General features: G+C 39.0%; 1 protein-coding gene across 5 annotated transcripts in view; it reads right to left on the bottom strand.

Annotated features, from left to right (window-relative positions):
- The window catches only part of gnao1a (guanine nucleotide binding protein (G protein), alpha activating activity polypeptide O, a), a 124898-nt gene that overhangs the window by 7215 nt on the left and 99192 nt on the right, over positions 1–18491 (bottom strand). For 2 of the 5 annotated variants that reach the window (XM_073850778.1, XM_073850779.1), the window contains exons 9-11: positions 15389–15518; positions 8870–9023; positions 6847–7428 (exon numbers count right to left, since the gene is read on the bottom strand). In XM_073850778.1, the coding sequence (XP_073706879.1) occupies positions 7241–7428; positions 8870–9023; positions 15389–15518 (472 nt within the window). In that variant the 3' untranslated portion in view covers positions 6847–7240. Of the gene's footprint in view, positions 1–6845; positions 7429–8869; positions 9024–15388; positions 15519–18491 lie in introns of those variants that run through there. The other 3 variants (XM_073850777.1, XM_073850776.1, XM_073850775.1) reach the window with 3 other exon arrangements.

Genomic DNA, 18491 nt, shown 5'->3' on the forward strand with positions numbered 1-18491 from the left:
AACTGTTTAGGACAAACAAGAGACTCATGAACAACTATCATTAAAAAAAAAACATACAAAAAAACATGGCTGTGAATCATTCAGGTGTATGTAAACTTTTGAACAGGGTCATTTTTAAAAATTCAACTATTATTTTCTCTTGTGGATGTCACGTATCTGGTCTATCTCATCATGAACTCTTGCACACACATTCTGGACTTCAATCCCCATAAGTCACTGCACACAGCTGCTCCTCGTTTCCCACTGAACTGATTGCTGCATACACCTGTTTATCATTTACCCACATGCATTTAAGCCACTCACACACACAGCCACCTTGCGAAGTCTTATTGTTCCTATGGTCGTAATTCTAAGCGTGTTTCTCTGTGTTGGATTATCTGTGTATGACTCTGGACTGTGTACCCGTTGACGATTCCTGCTTCCTGCCATTGCGACCATTGCCTGTCTATTGAACTGTTTCCCGGATTACCTACGTTGTTCCTGTTTTCTGGTGATTACTCCTGCCTGTCGACATTTCACAATAAATGCTGCAAATGGATCCGCACGTCTCAGTCTGACTCCTTGTGACAGAAGACTTCGCCACTACAAGGATCCAGCGGCTTTATTCATCAGCCGTTCACCATGAACTCAGGAGACTGTCTAGTTCGTCTTCGCCAGAACAACCGGCCTATTGAGGAGTATGTGGCTGACTTCTGCGAACTATGTTACCGGGTAGATTTCACTGACATTTTTCTAAAGCACATTTTCTATTATGGACTGAACAAGAATTTAAAACCCAATATGCCTTTACACACCCCGCACTGGACACTTGAACAGTATATAGACTATGCTCTCCTGCTGGCCGGTTCAACATTTACTGTTGGGACTGCGGATGAGGAGCCCCACAGTCTTACAGCACCCATATCACCAGAACTTTCACACATCCCATCTGTCATGCCTGGAACGGTTCGAGCCACATCTACCAAACCGCCCAAGTCTGCAAGCAAGATGGCTGCCACGCCAGAGTCTGCAAGCAAGATGGCTGCCAAACCTGAGTCTGCACCTAAGATGGCTACCGTCAAATCAGAGTCTCCGCCGCCAGAGCGCCCTCCAGTGACTGCGCCGCCAGAGCGCCCTCCAGTGACTGCGCCGCCAGAGCGCCCTCCAGTGACTGCGCCGCCAGAGCGCCCTCCAGTGACCGCTCGCTCAGAGCCTGCTCTTCCAGAGTCTCCGCTGGAGACGCCCAGCCCTCCTGAATCTCCGCTGGGGTCGTCCAGTTCTCCAGAGCCCGCTCCTCAAGAGCGTTGTCCAGAGCCCGCTTCTCAAGAGCGTCGTCCAGAGCCTGCTTCACAAGAGCGTCGTCCAGAGACTCCGCTGGTTCCGCCCAGCCTTCCAGAGACTCCGCTGGTTCCGCCCAGCCTTCCAGAGACTCCGCTGGTTCCGCCCAGCCTTCCAGAGACTCCGCTGGTTCCGCCCAGCCTTCCAGAGACTCCGCTGGTTCCGCCCAGCCTTCCAGAGCCTCCGCTGGTTCCGCCCAGCCTTCCAGAGCCTCCGCTGGTTCCGCCCAGCCTTCCAGAGCCTCCGCTGGTTCAGCCCAGCCTTCCAGAGACTCCGCTGGTTCAGCCCAGCCTTCCAGAGACTCCGCTGGTTCAGCCCAGCCTTCCAGAGACTCCGCTGGTTCCGCCCAGCCTTCCAGAGACTCCGCTGGTTCCGCCCAGCCTTCCAGAGACTCCACTGGTTCAGCCCAGCCTTCCAGAGACTCCGCTGGTTCAGCCCAGCCTTCCAGAGACTCCGCTGGTTCAGCCCAGCCTTCCAGAGACTCCGCTGGTTCAGCCCAGCCTTCCAGAGCCTCCGCTGGTTCCGCCCAGCCTTCCAGAGACTCCGCTGGTTCCATCCAGTCATCCTGAGATTCCTGTCTGCCCGGTTCTGGTCACGGAGCTCATGCATGGACTGTTCCCACCCACCCTCCCTGCTGCTCCAGTTCCGCCACCTCTGTCTCCTTACAGTCCCTCTGCTCACCCACATGCCACCTTCGGTGAAGAGGACTTGCCGTGGGACCGCCAGTCTCCATCGGTGTCCAGACTGAAGGACCCCTCACCATCACCTCCAGTCTCAGAGTCCTGGACTCCACCTCGGCCCTCCGACCCTGCGGCTCCACCCCGGCTCTGTGCTCCCTCGTCTCCGTTGTCGGCCGTCGGCCCACCAGCTCCTCCGGGCTCCATCGTCTCTCCGGCTCCGCCCCGGTCAGTCGTCGCCCCACCTTCGCCTCTGGACTCTACTCCTCCGGCTGCGCCTCGTCACTCCGTCCTGCCGGCTCTGTGGACCTCCTCCCTCCCGTGGGCACAGCCTCGATCCTCTGTCACTCCGGCTCCGCTGCGTACCTCCGGACCTCCATCTCCGCCGGGGTCGCCAGAGCCTTGGGCTCCGCCTTGGCCCTCCGGATCCTCAGTGTCACCTAGGACCATCGACTCTCCGGTTCCGCTTCGGGCTCCACCGGCTCCACCTCCGTCGGTCGGCCCCATGCAGGAGCCAACCATTCCCCCACCATGGCTTCTCCCTCCGTCGGCTCCGCCTCAGTTCGTGGTTCCAGTACCCCTACACGGACCTGGCCCTCCATCCCTCCCCCTGTTCCGCCTCCGCTCCACCACCCTCCAGGTTGTATTATGTGGTTAGAGCGTCTGGAAGCCGCTCCTTGGGGAGGGGCTCTGTCACGTATCTGGTCTATCTCATCATGAACTCTTGCACACACATTCTGGACTTCAATCCCCATAAGTCACTGCACACAGCTGCTCCTCGTTTCCCACTGAACTGATTGCTGCATACACCTGTTTATCATTTACCCACATGCATTTAAGCCACTCACACACACAGCCACCTTGCGAAGTCTTATTGTTCCTATGGTCGTAATTCTAAGCGTGTTTCTCTGTGTTGGATTATCTGTGTATGACTCTGGACTGTGTACCCGTTGACGATTCCTGCTTCCTGCCATTGCGACCATTGCCTGTCTATTGAACTGTTTCCCGGATTACCTACGTTGTTCCTGTTTTCTGGTGATTACTCCTGCCTGTCGACATTTCACAATAAATGCTGCAAATGGATCCGCACGTCTCAGTCTGACTCCTTGTGACAGTGGACTATATGTAAACACCTTTTATGTGAAATATCTTATTCAGGTCAATACTAAATAAAAATAACATGCATTTTGTATGAGCCCTCTTATTTTGCAGATTCTGCAAGGTGTATGTAAAATTTTTAATTCAACTGTATGCTCTCTAAATCTGTGTAAACTGACCAATAATGGTCCTGAACAATGGATGAAAGGTGCTTATGGCCTTATAATAATACATGAACTGTTCATAGTTGGCACAATGCAGCATGTTTTACATCAAGGAAACCGTCAGACAGTATTTGATTTACAGTTATGGTCATCATTTTGGCTTTTCGGTTTATGAAAGGAATCACTGTCTATTGGCTGTCTGAAGCAAATGATTGAATTCAATCATATTTCTCATAGATTAACAGTAGCTAGTAACTGATTGAATCCCTCAAAACAGTCAAAGCAAAAGATTAAGGGAATGTCATTAAAATAAATAAATAAAAAATGATACAGGACTCAACGGGGTCTTTTAGATAATTTAGTCATGCTGCGCTTCTGGTGCTGAATTACAATTTATGTTGCGCAAGATTAAAAATACCTTTCATCAGACATTTATAAAAGCCAAAAATCATTTAAAAGTCAACCTCCCTGAAAGTCACTGTATTCATTCACACACTGACTAAAGTGATACTATGGAGAGATGAATAGTAAGAAGCACTGTACACATATAGCAGCAAACATCCAAAGCATATATGGCACCGTGAATTATTGTCAATTACAGATCTGTATTTTCACATACACAGAGACTCAAACCAGACCTAATGGTCAAGGTCTTTTTAATAAAAGGCACGTGTCTGACTATTCTAGAGAAAGCAACAGACCAAACAGTCTTTTCAGCTCTGGTTCATTCAGTACCTGCTACATTCAGTCTCGGCCATAAGATGACTAACACTACTGCGTACTGCGGCCAGCAATCAAGCAAGATAGGATAAAATAGACTGAATTACAAAGACAACAACAGACAATGTGTGGTGAGACAGCTCTGTGATTCTATTACCTCAGTTATTATTATATGAAGCTTATTACTCCAGTTGTTGTGTGTGTGTGTGTGTGTGTGTGTGTGTGTGTGTGTGTGTGTGTGTGTGTGTGTGTGTGTGTGTGTGTGTGTGTCATTCTTGTGTTATTTGTTTGTGTGTATACCTTTTTTTAAGGGGTCCTATTATGCTCTTTTACAAAGTCTTTATTTTGTTTTGGGGGTGTACTTGAACATGCTCTCATGCTTGGTGGTTCGGAAAACGCATTATTTTTCACATAATTTACATTATTAGAATAGCTTTCTCCTCAGGCTAGCACAAACGGCTCGATTAGTTCCGGGTTCCGCCTTCCGAAAAACCAAATGTGTTGTGATTGGTCAGAAGTCCCACTGCGTTGCGATTGGCAAAGCAGTGTACATGCTAAAGTTAGGCGAATCCCCCACCCGCCAATGAATTGAATTTCTGTAGGCGGGATACCGCGTTGTGACATCATTGCATGCGGAAAACAAACGCTGTAGTCCAAATCAGCCATTCGTTGTAGTTCTTGAAAAGGGACTTTTTAAAAACTAAATATGTCCCTTTGGAGTGGACTTTGAGATTTGTAACTTTGTAGATGTTTTTTATGCCCAAACGTACACACCACACACTGGCTAAAGTTCAAAAAGTGAAAAAGCATAATAGCACCCCTTTAAAGTTTGGAGCCAGTATTTTTTTTTTATGTAATTAATACTCTTCAACAATGATGCATTAAACTGATCAAAAGTGACATTAATGACTTTTACATTGTAACTAAAATTCTGTTTAAATGACATTCTGAAATTCGCAAAATACATACCACCATGTACGTTTTGTGACATATTCATTTTACCGCCTCTAGTGTTCATTTCTGTTGGAAACCGCAGTGATATGTACTTATTGGTACATATTTTACATCTTCGAAAAACCTGTTTCGAAGCTTTGAATCAATTGAACCAATTGCTTTACAAAATCAATTGTTGCGAAGCGCTAGAAACACCGCACGCTGGTGATACCTACTGGTCAAAAATGTGTAAATGCAACAAAAACTCATGCCAAATCATGCATAATACAACTTTTACATATTCATAATTTGCAGGGCTTGCTTTTTCTTGTTTGTTTTATGAAAAGATTCTAAACAGGCCAGTAAGAGACTATTAACTACTATTCATCGCTATAATTACACTAATGTCTTGTTAAAAATGTCTAGAAAATTACTGATTCGAGATAAGGTAAAAACCATAGATGCTGGTTCAGTGGTTCACCCCCAAATGTCAAACCACTGACATTTTGAAATGTTTTGAAACAGTGATGACGTAATGAGGCCTTGTTTGCTGAAATCACGTGACTTTGGCAGTTTAAATTGTTTGATTTGCAAAGGTTTCTTAGCTTCATGAAGCAGTGTTTCTAAAGCGGCCATCACTAGTTTTTTCATATTAGATACATTTAAGTGTATTGAAAGTTCTGTTATAACGATACAGTGCGTTCATCACGTGTCTAATAAAATGCATAACATATTAAAGCATCTTTGGTGTTTCCACATTTTCTACAAAATAAAACCAGAAATCGAGGGTTTATGACATCAATGGCAGGCGACGCAATGACAAGGTGATGGAGGAATAGATGAAATTGCTTATTTCACTGGATTTAAACATTTAATTTAATGTAAGTACACAAGTCAACAAAATACAATTGAGGTCAAAAGTTTACATACACCATGGAGAATCAGCAAAATGTTAATTATTTTACCAAAATAGGAGAGAGCACACAAGTTTAACTGTTCAGGACAAAAAAAGGGACTCATCAACAACTATCACTAAAAAAAACAAAAAAAAACAGCTGTGTATCATTCAGGTATTAAGAATCAAGTGTATGTAAACTTTTGAACGGGGTTATTTTTATTAATTTTTATAAATAAACTACTATTTCCTTTTGTGGACTATATGTAAACATCTTTTATGTGAAATGTCTTATTCAGGTCAGTACTAAATAAAAAAATAACATGTTTTGTATAATCTCTCTTTTTTGGCTAAAATAATTTACATTTTACTCATTCTCCAAGGTGTATGTAAACTTGTGACCTCAGTTGTATATCACCACATATAAAATACCACTGTTCTAGTTGGTTTTGGATATTTTAATTGTAAAAAAAAATTGATAAAATAAATGCAGCCATGGTAAAAAAAAAGATCGTACTGACCCCAAACTTTAATGTACAACAGATATATATATAGATGCAGCTGATGCGTGATAAAAATCTAGTTATTCTCTCTTCATAAATAAGCTTTATCTGTTCTCAACAAAATGCTAAAAGCTAAGAAATAAGGACGATTTTGTATCTTTGGAATGTCCTGGGTGTATGGTTTAAAAGGTCCAAAATTCAATTTTGAAGAGTAACACGTCCTGTTGTTTTTTAGGATGCTAAGAGGCTAACATTTTTGTGGTTTGGCTCAGGGCATCGGACATTTGCACTCTCTTCTAAATGCCAAGTAAATGTCAAGCCTAGTGTTCCATCAACACTCTGAGATTGCTGCCAACTCAGAACACATGTGATATGAGCCAGCTTGTGAATATTCACTGAAATTCATATCCCACAATGCATTCATTTGAAAATAATACATGTGTATAGAACATCATAATGGATACCAGAATTTAAAATAATGCCACGTAACCTTATTGAATCTGACATTATTTATCTGCCCACCATGTAATAAGGACAAGAGGATCGGTCTGACTCAGTTATAATAGGAAAAAGTAGGAAGCAGTTGAAGTTTGGCACCAATTTTTACTTAAAATATCTCCTGACCTCTGTCTAACCCACTAGGAAGGTGTCAGGAAGGACATTCAAAGCACATTCCTATATTTGTAACAATGTACCGAAATCGATAGTTGAGTTCAGACCTTCGGTTTAAATTTAGCACATAAATTAAAGAACAGCTCTTGTGAGAACTATCACCAGATTTGGGTTAGTTCTTACCTTCTAAAAGGCCATCAAATGACCTGATGGACTCAACTGGAGACATTTAAAACTATAAAACAAAGACAAAATGTCACATATCTGACAACAGTTGCCACTGTATTCTGGGGTTGTGAATGAGCTGGGCATCACAGTGGGTTAGTAAAGGCCACAGAAGCGCAGGTTGTTGGCGATGATTACATCAGTGACCGCGTCGAAGACAAACTGAATGTTGTTTGTGTCTGTGGCACAGGTGATGTGCGAGTAGACCTCCTTTTCGACTGACTTGTTCTTACTCTCGTACTGGGACTGAATGTAGCCCACCGCTTCCATGAACGTGTCTGAACCTGCAGCACAGGATGAGTCAGGTAAGGATGGAAAAGCAGCAGATGAATAAAGAAAGAAGTAGATCAAAGAAAAGAGTGAGTGAGGCGGAAATTGTGATAAAAATAGGCCAATGTTTTAAATGAAAGAATTTGGAAAGGGAGCAAAAGAGAATAAAAACAATGGTGGTAAATGTAAATTGGAAATTAAACACTAAAATGAAAAAAAAAATATGATGGCTTTTAAATCATAATGTATGCGCATTTTATATAATTTTTTTTTACATTATTAATATTACTGAATACCTTTTAGCTGTCTGAAATAAAGTGCAAAAGTCTATGTGAGACTTACAGTATATTGTACATTTTTTAATTCATGCCGTTCAAAAGTTTGTGATCAGTAAGATTTTTAATGTTTTTTTTCTTATGCTTATTAAGGCTAATGTATTTGATCGAAAATCCAGAAAAAAACAATAATATTATGAAATATCATTTTAATGTAAAATAACTGTTTTCAATGTTAATATACATTAAAATCTAATTTATTCCTGTGATGCAAACCTGAAATTTCAGCATCATTACTCCAGTCTTCAGTGTCACATGGTCCTTCAGAAATCATTCTAATATGCTGATTTATTATCAATGTTGAAAACAGGTGTGCTGCTTAATATTTAGTTTGAACCTGTGATGCTTTTTCAGGATTCTTTAACAAATAAAAAGTTAAAAAGAACAGTATTTATTTAAAATAGAAATCTTTTTTTAACAATATAAACCATTATTTTAAACTGCAATAATATTTCACAATAGTACAAAACAAAATCTTGTTGGATGATCAATTCATCATCTACGAGTCATGTTTACTTTGAACTAACAGAGATAAAATATATATATATCAGTTTTGATTCAAAGGCATCAAAACTTTAGAAAATACTGAGCTAAATTATTTTCTATTTTTAAAACAATCCTTTCATAGGAATTTTTTCCCACTAAGGTAATTTCCTCAGGCAGTGAAAATTTCTTCAGGCAATTTATCTCTGACTACAGTTACTCAGCACATTTTCAGGAAAGTTTTGTCTCTCAAACTTATTTGTGATTGTTTGTGCTGCCTGTCTTCCATATACAGTATCACTCAGTATAATGGGTGAGGAAATGTTTAAAAACAGCTATGGAGGAAGATGAAAAGCTCAGAGCTACAAAATAAAAATGAACAGGGAATAACAGGTGACTGTTTTGGCTGTTTTCCCCCTCAGTGCTGGAGAATAACAGAAATGCAAGCTATCTAGATCAGGGGTGTGAATCAATCCACAAGGAATAAAATAACAGGACGGTTCTTCTCCTGAAGATTTATTGTGCTAATTGGCTTCTGGAGAGAGTGTTTTTCTGCAATTCGGGCCTCATCAATTATTTTGTCTTTTCATCCTGTCTTATTTGCAAGCATTTCTTAACACCAGGGTAATGAGTTTACCTGTGTACTCTGGGAAGCAGATACTTAAGGGAGATTTCTTAATTTTCTCCTCAAATATGTCCTTCTTGTTGAGAAAGAGAATGATGGAGGTGTTTGTGAACCATTTGTTGTTGCAGATGCTGTCAAACAGCTTCAAGGACTCGTGCATACGATTCTGCCAAAAGAAAAATAAGACATTAACATCATTTACAGACATGGATCCACAAACACACAGACACAAATTTACTCAGCTATAAATGGGGACGCATTTTTTTTACCTTGCACTTTGAAAAAAAGGCAATTATTTTAACAAAATAAGAGGAATCATACAAAATGCATGTTATTGTGTATTTAGTACTGACATGAATAAGATATTTCACATAAAAGATGTTTACATACAGTCCACAAGAGAAAATAATAGTTGAATTCATAAAAATGACCTTAATACTGAATGATTGAATGATTCTTAATACTGTGTTGTTATCTGAATGATCCACAGCTGTGTTTTTTTCATTTAGTGATAGTTGTTCATGAGTCTCTTGTTTGTCCTTAACAGTTAAAGCCTGCTGTTCTTCAGAAAGACCCTTCAGGTCTCACAAATTCTTTGGTTTTACAGCATTTTTGTGTATTTGAACCCTTTCCCTTTCCAACTCTTATTAAGAGCTGGGTGTGAAAACATTTTGAATTTGAGGATTAGAGTAAATTTAACTTATTTTGTCTTCTGGGAAACATGTAAAAAGTGGGAAAGTGTCTTCTGTAGCCTCTGAAGGGCAGTACTGAATGAAAAATTATCATAAATTTAGGCAAAATTTTAAAAAGTACAAATCTCCATTCTGGTCAAAAGTTTTCACCCCCAGCTCTTAATACATGTTTTTTTCCTTCAGAAGGATCAGTGAGCGTTTGAACCTTCTGTAATAGTTGCATATGAGTCCCTCAGTTGTCCTCAGTGTGAAAAGATGGATCTCAAAATCATACAGTCATTGTTGGAAAGGGTTCAAACACACAAAAATGCTGGAAATTAGTGGGACCTAAAGGATTTTTCTGAAGAACAGCAGGCAGTTTAACTGTTCAGGACAAACAAGGGACTCATGAATAGCTATCACTAAACAAAAAAACCCAGCCGTGGATTATTCAGGTAAGAACACAGTATTAAGATTTAAGGGGATGTAAAATTTTGAACGGGTCATTTTATAAATTCAACTACTATTTTCTCTTGTGGACTATATGTAAACATCTTTTATGTGAAATATCTTATTCAGGTAAGTACTAAATAAAAAATTACATGCATTTTGTATGATCCCTCTTATTTCTTATTTTGCAGATTCTTAAACTGACATCAATTGCATGTATGTATATATATATATAGCTATTTTCAGATATAGCTCACAAAATTGTCCCCAAATTATAGCTAACTAAACCCACATACACACGCTCACTCTCGAGCGCTATTCTCCACACTCACACACACATTCAGGTGCAATCACACTTTGAGTGCAAAATTAGAATATGAAGTGAGACATGAACAGAAAAAAGAAAGGAAATTTAACAAAGAGCCAAGAAGCCAGAAAAGGAAACTAAATATATTCTGATACCTAAGAAATTAGTTACTTATCTCATCATGATGGTATACAATGAGTCTCATGTTAATTCTAATAGGAAAACGATAAAGATATACACTGTCCTTATTTTCATATGCAATTAATAAATGATTATTCAGCTCATTATTTGTTTGTCATCTGAACGGTAATGAATTCAGAGTTGGAAGCAGTGACTCTCTTTGATGTGTCTGATCATTTTAGGAGGAAACTGGAAAGAACGAGGTCAGCTGATCACTTTAGCCAGCAAGAGCCAATTAAAAATTGAGGTTTTGGAAAGAACCAGCAATGCATATAGAATATCTGATATGAATTTAATGACTGAAACTAGCGTATATCAAATATATATAATATATATATATATATATATATATATATATATATATATATATATATATAAGCAAATAGGCAAACACTTAAAGGATTAGTTCACTTCCAGAATAAAAATTTCCTGAAAATTTACTCCAATGTAATCCAAGATGTTCATGTCTTTCTTCACTTGAGAAGAAACTTATGTTTTTGAGGAAGACATTCCAGGATTTTTCTCCATATATTGGACTCGAATGGGAGCCAATGGGTTGAAGGTCCAAAATGCAGTTTCAAAACAGCTTCAAAGGGCTCTACATGATCCTAGATGAGGAATAAGGATCTTGTCTAGCAAAACGATTGGTCATCTTCTAAAAAAATACAAATTTATATCATTTTTAACCACAAATGCTCATTTTTGATGGATTTTGAATTTGGAGAGGACAATAAGACAGTTTTTCGCTATACCACACATTTTTGTGGCAAAATAAGCATTTGTGGTTAAAAGTATATACATTTTTATTTGTTTTAGAAAATGGCAGATCATTTCTCTAGATAAGACTCGGCTGGGATCATGTAAAGCTGCACTGAAACTGCAATTTGGACCTTCAACCCGCTGATCCCCATTGAAGTCCACTATATGAAAAAAAATGAAATTAAATGTTTTCCTCAAAAACCTTAATTTCTTTTTGACTGAAGAAAGAAAGACAAGAACATCTTGGATGTTCATGTTAAAATTTTTATTCTGGAAGCTAACCTTTAAAAGGGTAGTTCACTAAATTGAAAATACTCTTTTTAGTACTATTTTAACTAATTTCATCCATTCACTGAAAGTTGACTTTCTCTGTATGGATGAATAGAAAAATACTGGTGTAGGATTTACTTCACATAAAAATCGCTAGTAAATTTCACCAATAATTACACATTTGTGACATTTTTAAGTATAAAGACTGGAATAGTATATTCTTGTAAAACAACTTTTAAAAAATAATTTTTACAAATTTAATTTAAATCATGACAGAATTTTCATTTTTGGCTGGCCCTTTAATTCACCGCAGGTTAAAACACAACATAAAGCCTACTGCTTCCAGCTCTTTTTAGCATTTACTTCAACTGAGGTTGGTGATGATAATTTCATACCTGTGGAAGGGCCGTCTGTAGAGCTGGGCTGGATTGTTTAGTGATTGGTTAGAGAAGAAAGCCGATGGCGAGAGATGACAGGAGAGCAGCTGAGATGTTTTGAAGGAGAGACGCAGATGCAGAGGTGGCCGCTGGAGGCCACGGGAGCAGCCGAGCAGAACCGGACATGCACCAGAACCCAACACTTTTCACCACTTCACTCACATTTCCCGCCCCCAGATACCACTGCTGTTGGTGCTCACAGACTCACACGTACAAACACGCACACTAAAATGCTAAACAACAGTGGAGCAATGCAGATTCGATCCATGCGTTGTCACAAAACGAAGAAAAGAACAGCTCTAAACAGATGAAAAAAAGTCTCACACAGGTCAAACTTAAAGAAATGCATAGTAAACGCATGTTTGTGTTGAAACAGAGGAGGAAAGGCCACAGGGTGCACAGGAGAGAAGGTCTGGACAGAATGTGAGACGGCAAATGCGTAAACACTGATAGAGCGCTGAATGGACTAGCACTGACAGGAGACGCGTACAGACGTGTGTATTCACAGGATCTGTAGGTGTGTTTATCTCTGTCCGTTTGTTTCGCCAGGACTTTCTTACAGAATAATAGAATCTGTCTTCGCTTTTTATCGCTTCCATAGATCAGGTGAATATGGGCGCTTGAGAGTTGCTGTATTTATGGGTGTCCACTTTTCTAGCCATAAAAGCCCTCCTATGTCCAAAATGCGTCACCGTAAATCCCTCTGATGTTGTAAAAATTCTCTTATCGGAGTTTGTCGAGAGAGAGTGTGTCTGGGCAGATCTGAGGCCTGTGTCACACACGGACGTCCAAACATGACTCATCACACCTGCCATGATTCAATTGGCACGGTCACAGAATCAATCAATAGTGTGGGGGACATTAATAATTCTTAGTTTTTTCTTTTAAAGGACACTGTAAAAGGGTTCACAGAACTCAAAAAGAACTTTGTTTGGCTTTTCTAGCGTGACTTGTGCCCCTAAACTGCTATATTTAAAGGGATAGTTCCCCCAAAAATGAAAACTCTGTCAATAATTACTCACCCTTGTGTCATTACAAACATGTAAGAACTTAGTTCATCTTTAGAACACACATTAAGATTTTTTTGATTCAATCCAAGAGCTTTCTGACTCTGCATAGACAGCAATGCAACTGACACGTTCAAGGTCCCAAAATATATGGACAACGTTAAAATAGTCAATGTGACATCAGTGGTTTAACCATAATGTTATGAAGCTATGAGAATACTTTTTGCGCACAAAGACAACAAAAATAATGACTCAGAAGAGAAGAAATTGTTGAATAAAGTTGTATTTTCATTTTCTTTGCGCACAAAAAGTATTCTCGCAGCTTTATAAAATTACAGTTGAACCACTGATGTCACATGGGCTATTTTAACAATATCCTTACTACGTTTCTGGGCCTTGAATGTGGTAGTACTTTTGCTATCTATGCAAGGTCTGACAGCTCTTGGATTTCATCAAAAAATATCTTAGGGTGTGTTCACACTCGTCATGTTTGGTTCGATTAAAACAAACCAATGAATGAAATATGAACGCAACATGGACCAAATACTTCTAAACAAACAAAAAACAGGAAAAATGACAAGATGCAACGCTATTTCAGTTCTTTTACGAAATATACGTCATTCAACCCGACCAATCAGGTTGTGAACGTATCACTATGCCTTTAGGTTCGGTTTCTTTAGGTTCGCTGTCAAAAATGCCAATGTGAACGCTAAGTGGACCAGGACCAAATGTATCACTTTCCTATTGGTCCGGACTAAATGAACCAAACAAACCAAACTACAAGTGTGAACACACCCTTAATTTGTTTCTTGAAGATGAACATCTTATGGATTTGGAACGACATGAGGGTGACTAATTAATGACAGAATTTTCATCTTTGGTTGAACTATTCCTTTAAGTAACCATTCATAGTTACAAGTTATCATAATTTATAATTTGCCTATATAACATTTTAAAAACATTTAAATTTTTAACTATATCAAGTTTTTTTTAATTTAGTTATTTTTAAACTGCTATTTTTAATATTCATGTGTATTTCATCTCATAGTCAGCGAAGTGCTTGTGGTGTTAAACTAAAGACAACATTAGGAGACAAAACACTCCACTAAGCCTACATGCCGACCTTAACACTTGACTAGAGTAACAATCAACAAAATTACCATTTTAAATAGAGGTACAAATTCCTTCTGACACCATAAGACAACAATTTACTAAACGTGTTGGCAAAAACACTAAAAAAAAAAAAAAAAACTAAATAGAAAAACTGGAAAATTTCCAAACATTTGCAACCATATTATTCATTCATGCCCCAGCAGGACTTCCAGCACTCTGAGAAACCATTATGCGCACAGCTAGTTAGCACGGGATAAGCATTTGTAATACAGGCATGACAGCTATGATACTCAAAGCTATGACAATATCAGACTTATCCATATAATTGTTTTGTTTTGAATGAAATTTTGCTTAATTTTGATGGTACAGCGTGTGGGGCATTAAAACATGACCCATGATTCAAACCCAGGCCACCCACATTTTAAAACATGTTTGTAAGCAGCTTGTCTCAAACAGACTTACAAAACAAAGTGGCAATAATAAAGGGATAGTTCAGCCAAAAATGAAAATTCTGTCATTAATTATTCATCCTCATGTAGTTTCAAACCTCTAAGACCTTCATTGATCACCCAAAAAGGTAGTAAGGACATTGTTAAAATACTCCAAGAGTTTCTGACGATGCATAGGCAGCAATGCAACTACCATTTTTAGTTGCATTGCTGCCTATGCATCATCAGAAACTCTTGGATTTCATCAAAAATATCTTAATTTGTGTTCTGAAGATGAATGCAGGTCTTAGAGGTTTGAAATGACATGAGGGTGAGTAATTAATTATTGGTGAACTATCCCTTTAAGTATTATTTTTTCATTATTATTTACCATTTCTAAGAATTACAGAAAGCAGTATGCACAAAATGACACGTGCAGCATTAAGAATTATCATAAGTATTATCTATTAGTGTGGGAGTTCATAATGGAAGCTGAATTATCAATACCACTGACCTTTAAACTGTCTAAAAACCAGGTAAACAAAAAGGTTCTGTGGCCCTGATTTAATTATAAGGCTGTGAATGATCACACAGCAAACTATGATCATGTTCACTTGAATGGCAACATAATTGCAATTACAGTGCTCTGATCAACAGTGGATGGGAATCATGTAGTAACAGCAGATTTAATGTCTTTATGCTTTTCTTATCTGAACTCTTTCAAAGCATAGGAAAACATTCAAATACCCATGAATCATTATTGTTAGTGTGTTAAGTGTGCACACTTGTGTATATGAAACACAGCCGCTGTGTGTGCATGTGCAAATTAAGTCACACGTTGTGTGTCAGAGCGTAAGCACAGATGTGCACGTTTGTGTCTTTGCGTGTAAGTGTGTATTTAGTGCTCACCGTGGTCTCGTCTTCATGGAGCACCTGGTCGTATCCACTCAGAGCCACACAGAAGATAATAGCGGTCACGTCCTCAAAGCAGTGGATCCATTTCTTCCTCTCCGACCTCTGACCTCCCACATCAAACAGCCTGAGTGGACACAACTCAACATGAGCTCACCGCACAATAATATCACACAACATACCGTTCAAAAGTTTGGGATCAGTACATTTTTTCAAAGAAATTAATACTTTCATTTAGCAAGGATAAAATAAATTAATCAAAAGTAAAAGAGTAAAGACATTTATTATAATGTTAAAGGGTTAGTTCACCCAAAAATGAAAATTAGCCCATTATTTACTCACTCTCCAGGCTTTTTAGGTGTTTATGACCTCTTTCTTTCAGACAAATACAATTAAGAGTTATAATAAAAATTGTTATGGCTCTTTCATGCTTTATAATGCTATTGACAGGTGTTTCTCTTCATCAGTCCAAAACAAGTCCAATAAAGTGCATCCACCCATAAGAAAAAGTGCCTCACACGGCTCCGGGGGATGAATAAAGTCCTGTGGCGAATCACGTTATTGTAAGAAAATATCAATATTTAAAACATAATAATCACTTTTCTCTAGCTGGCGTTGGCAGTTGTACACGGAAGCAGCTTTCTTTGCTCCTGTAAACAAAAACTGTTTTTTACAAGATTCACAGGCGCATGCGCAATGCCGACGTCCTACGTCATCCGCCCAGAGCTGCTTTCATGTACAATTGTCAGCACAGGCTAGATTATGATGTGATTATTATGTTTTAAATATGGATATTTTTCTTATAAAAACACATAAATACGCTACAGGATACCTTTATTCACCCCTTGCAGTCATGTGTAGCACTTTTTATAATGGATGGATGTGCTTTATTGGACTTGTTTTAGACTGATGCAGATAAACACCCACCCATTGCATTATAAAGCTTAAAAGAACAAGTCATATACACCTCATATATAAGTCATATACACCTCAGATGACTTCAGGGTGAGTAAACAATGGGCTAATTTTCATTTCTGGGTGAACTAACCCTTTAAAAAATGATTTCAAATAGTTCCTGTTCATCAAAGAATCCTGAAAATACTATCACATTCCACAAAAAGAGATCATGTGACACTGAAGACTGAAGTAATGGCTGCTGAAAATTTAGCTTTGCCATCACAGGAATAAATTACATTTTTACACATTAAAATAATATTTCACAATAGTACTGTTTTATTGTTTTTTGGGCAAACAAATGCAGCCTTTGTGAACATTAGAGATTTATATGACTATACTTACATGAGACTATTATATGGCTATGTGTTAGAAAGTCCTAAATCTTAAAAGTCCACTGAAGTGCATTGAAACATGCAGCATTGATCTGTGTTGACGTAATTTCAACTGAAAAAGGAAGACAGGGTGGGACCTATCAAGCAGCCCCACCCCCCTTTTTTAAGTAGCCAATAACGTTTTGCTTATATCACAGCTTGGACCAGAGACCTTGAGCTCAGTAAAGCTGAATTTGACAGCGTATTACAGCCACAATCTCATCCATATCGCTATAAAATATAGCATTCTATGTAGAATTACATACATCTGATTTTCTCCCAACTCTTTACGGTCATTGAAGACTTTATAACTCATTTAAGACTACGTTTACCAGGTAAGTCACCAAAATCATGAAGATCTTGTCTTCGGAAAAGATTATTTTATTTGTTTACGTCAGAAACAGTGAATTTCTTTAAAAAGTGGCTGTTTTCACTACATTGCATTGTTATATTTTGTAAAATATTTTTACCCACCAACTGGTAACTGACACTGTTACATATACTCGCCAACGCCGATTTTTTCTTGCATTTGGCGCTTGACGAGTGTTTATTTTAAAGGAACACTCCACTTTTGTTGGAAATAGGCTCATTCTCCAACTCCCCCCGAGTTAATAAGTTGATTTTTACCGTTTTGAAATCCATTCAGCCGTTCTCCTATTCTGGTGATATCACTTTTAGCATAGCTTAGCATAAATCATTGAATCCTATTAGACCAGTAGCATCGCGTTCAAAAATGACCAACGAGTTTCGATATTTGTCCTATTTAAAACTTGACTCTTCTGTAGTTATATCGTGTACTAAGACCAGCGGAAATGTAAAGCTGCGGTTTTCTAGGCCGATAACATTAGGAACTACACTCCCATTCCGGCGTAATAGTCAAGGAAGTTTGCTGCCGTAATATGACCGAAGCAGGCGCAGTAATATCACACAGCGCCTGAAATTAGATCCCAGCTAGGTAACTTCCAATATGACCGGCACTAAGTTTGTGTAATTCCGGTTGTTGCAGCTGTCAGAGTTGCAGCTGGTAAATTGTTAGTGGCTGGATTTACCGGTGTGTGATTAGCTATGGTTATGTGCATTGTAAGGGGCTGTGATAGTAAGTTGAAGACTTGCTCTACTACCATGTGTCATAGAATTCCCACGAAAAAAAAAGCAATTCCGACTAATGAATCAATGGCTGGCCGCTCTGAACATGGATCTCAAAACACGGTTAGAAACTGTCAAGAAATGGCGTGTTTGCTCCGAGCATTTTGAACCAGATGTCTATTTGGATCGTTTTACCGGTACTACAGCACGGCGTCTAAAGGACACGGCGATCCCAACAATCTTCAGAGTACAGACAGGACAACGAGGAGCATCGCCCATGGCTGTAAGTTTAACAAGACTAATTGCTATTGTTGGCTAACGTTACCTGTGAAATGCAATACCTGACGACTAGGTTTGGGCGAACAGTTGGCTTAGTATTTTCTATGACCAAATTCTATGTGTGATTGCAAAAGAAAGTTATTGCGAACAGTCGGTGGTGTTTTAAAGTGAGTTTTGAGTAAAAGTGTACATCATGAATATAAGCCTGAAACTGCAAACTGACAGTTTGCATTCAAAATCTTTATATTATATATTGTAGTGGTTGCAGGAATAACTTACTCTTGCGACAGCTGGCCATTAGGTCCACTCGGCGTGTGACGTTTTTTCCAGTTTATTTTGTCAAACCGGAAAAAAAAAATCTACTACTGCAGGATGCAGCATTGCATCCAAGTCCTCGTCAAACCTCT

Source organism: Garra rufa, chromosome 11 (genome assembly GCF_049309525.1).
Source record: "Garra rufa chromosome 11, GarRuf1.0, whole genome shotgun sequence".
In the NCBI taxonomy this organism is placed as follows: Eukaryota; Metazoa; Chordata; class Actinopteri; order Cypriniformes; family Cyprinidae; genus Garra; species Garra rufa.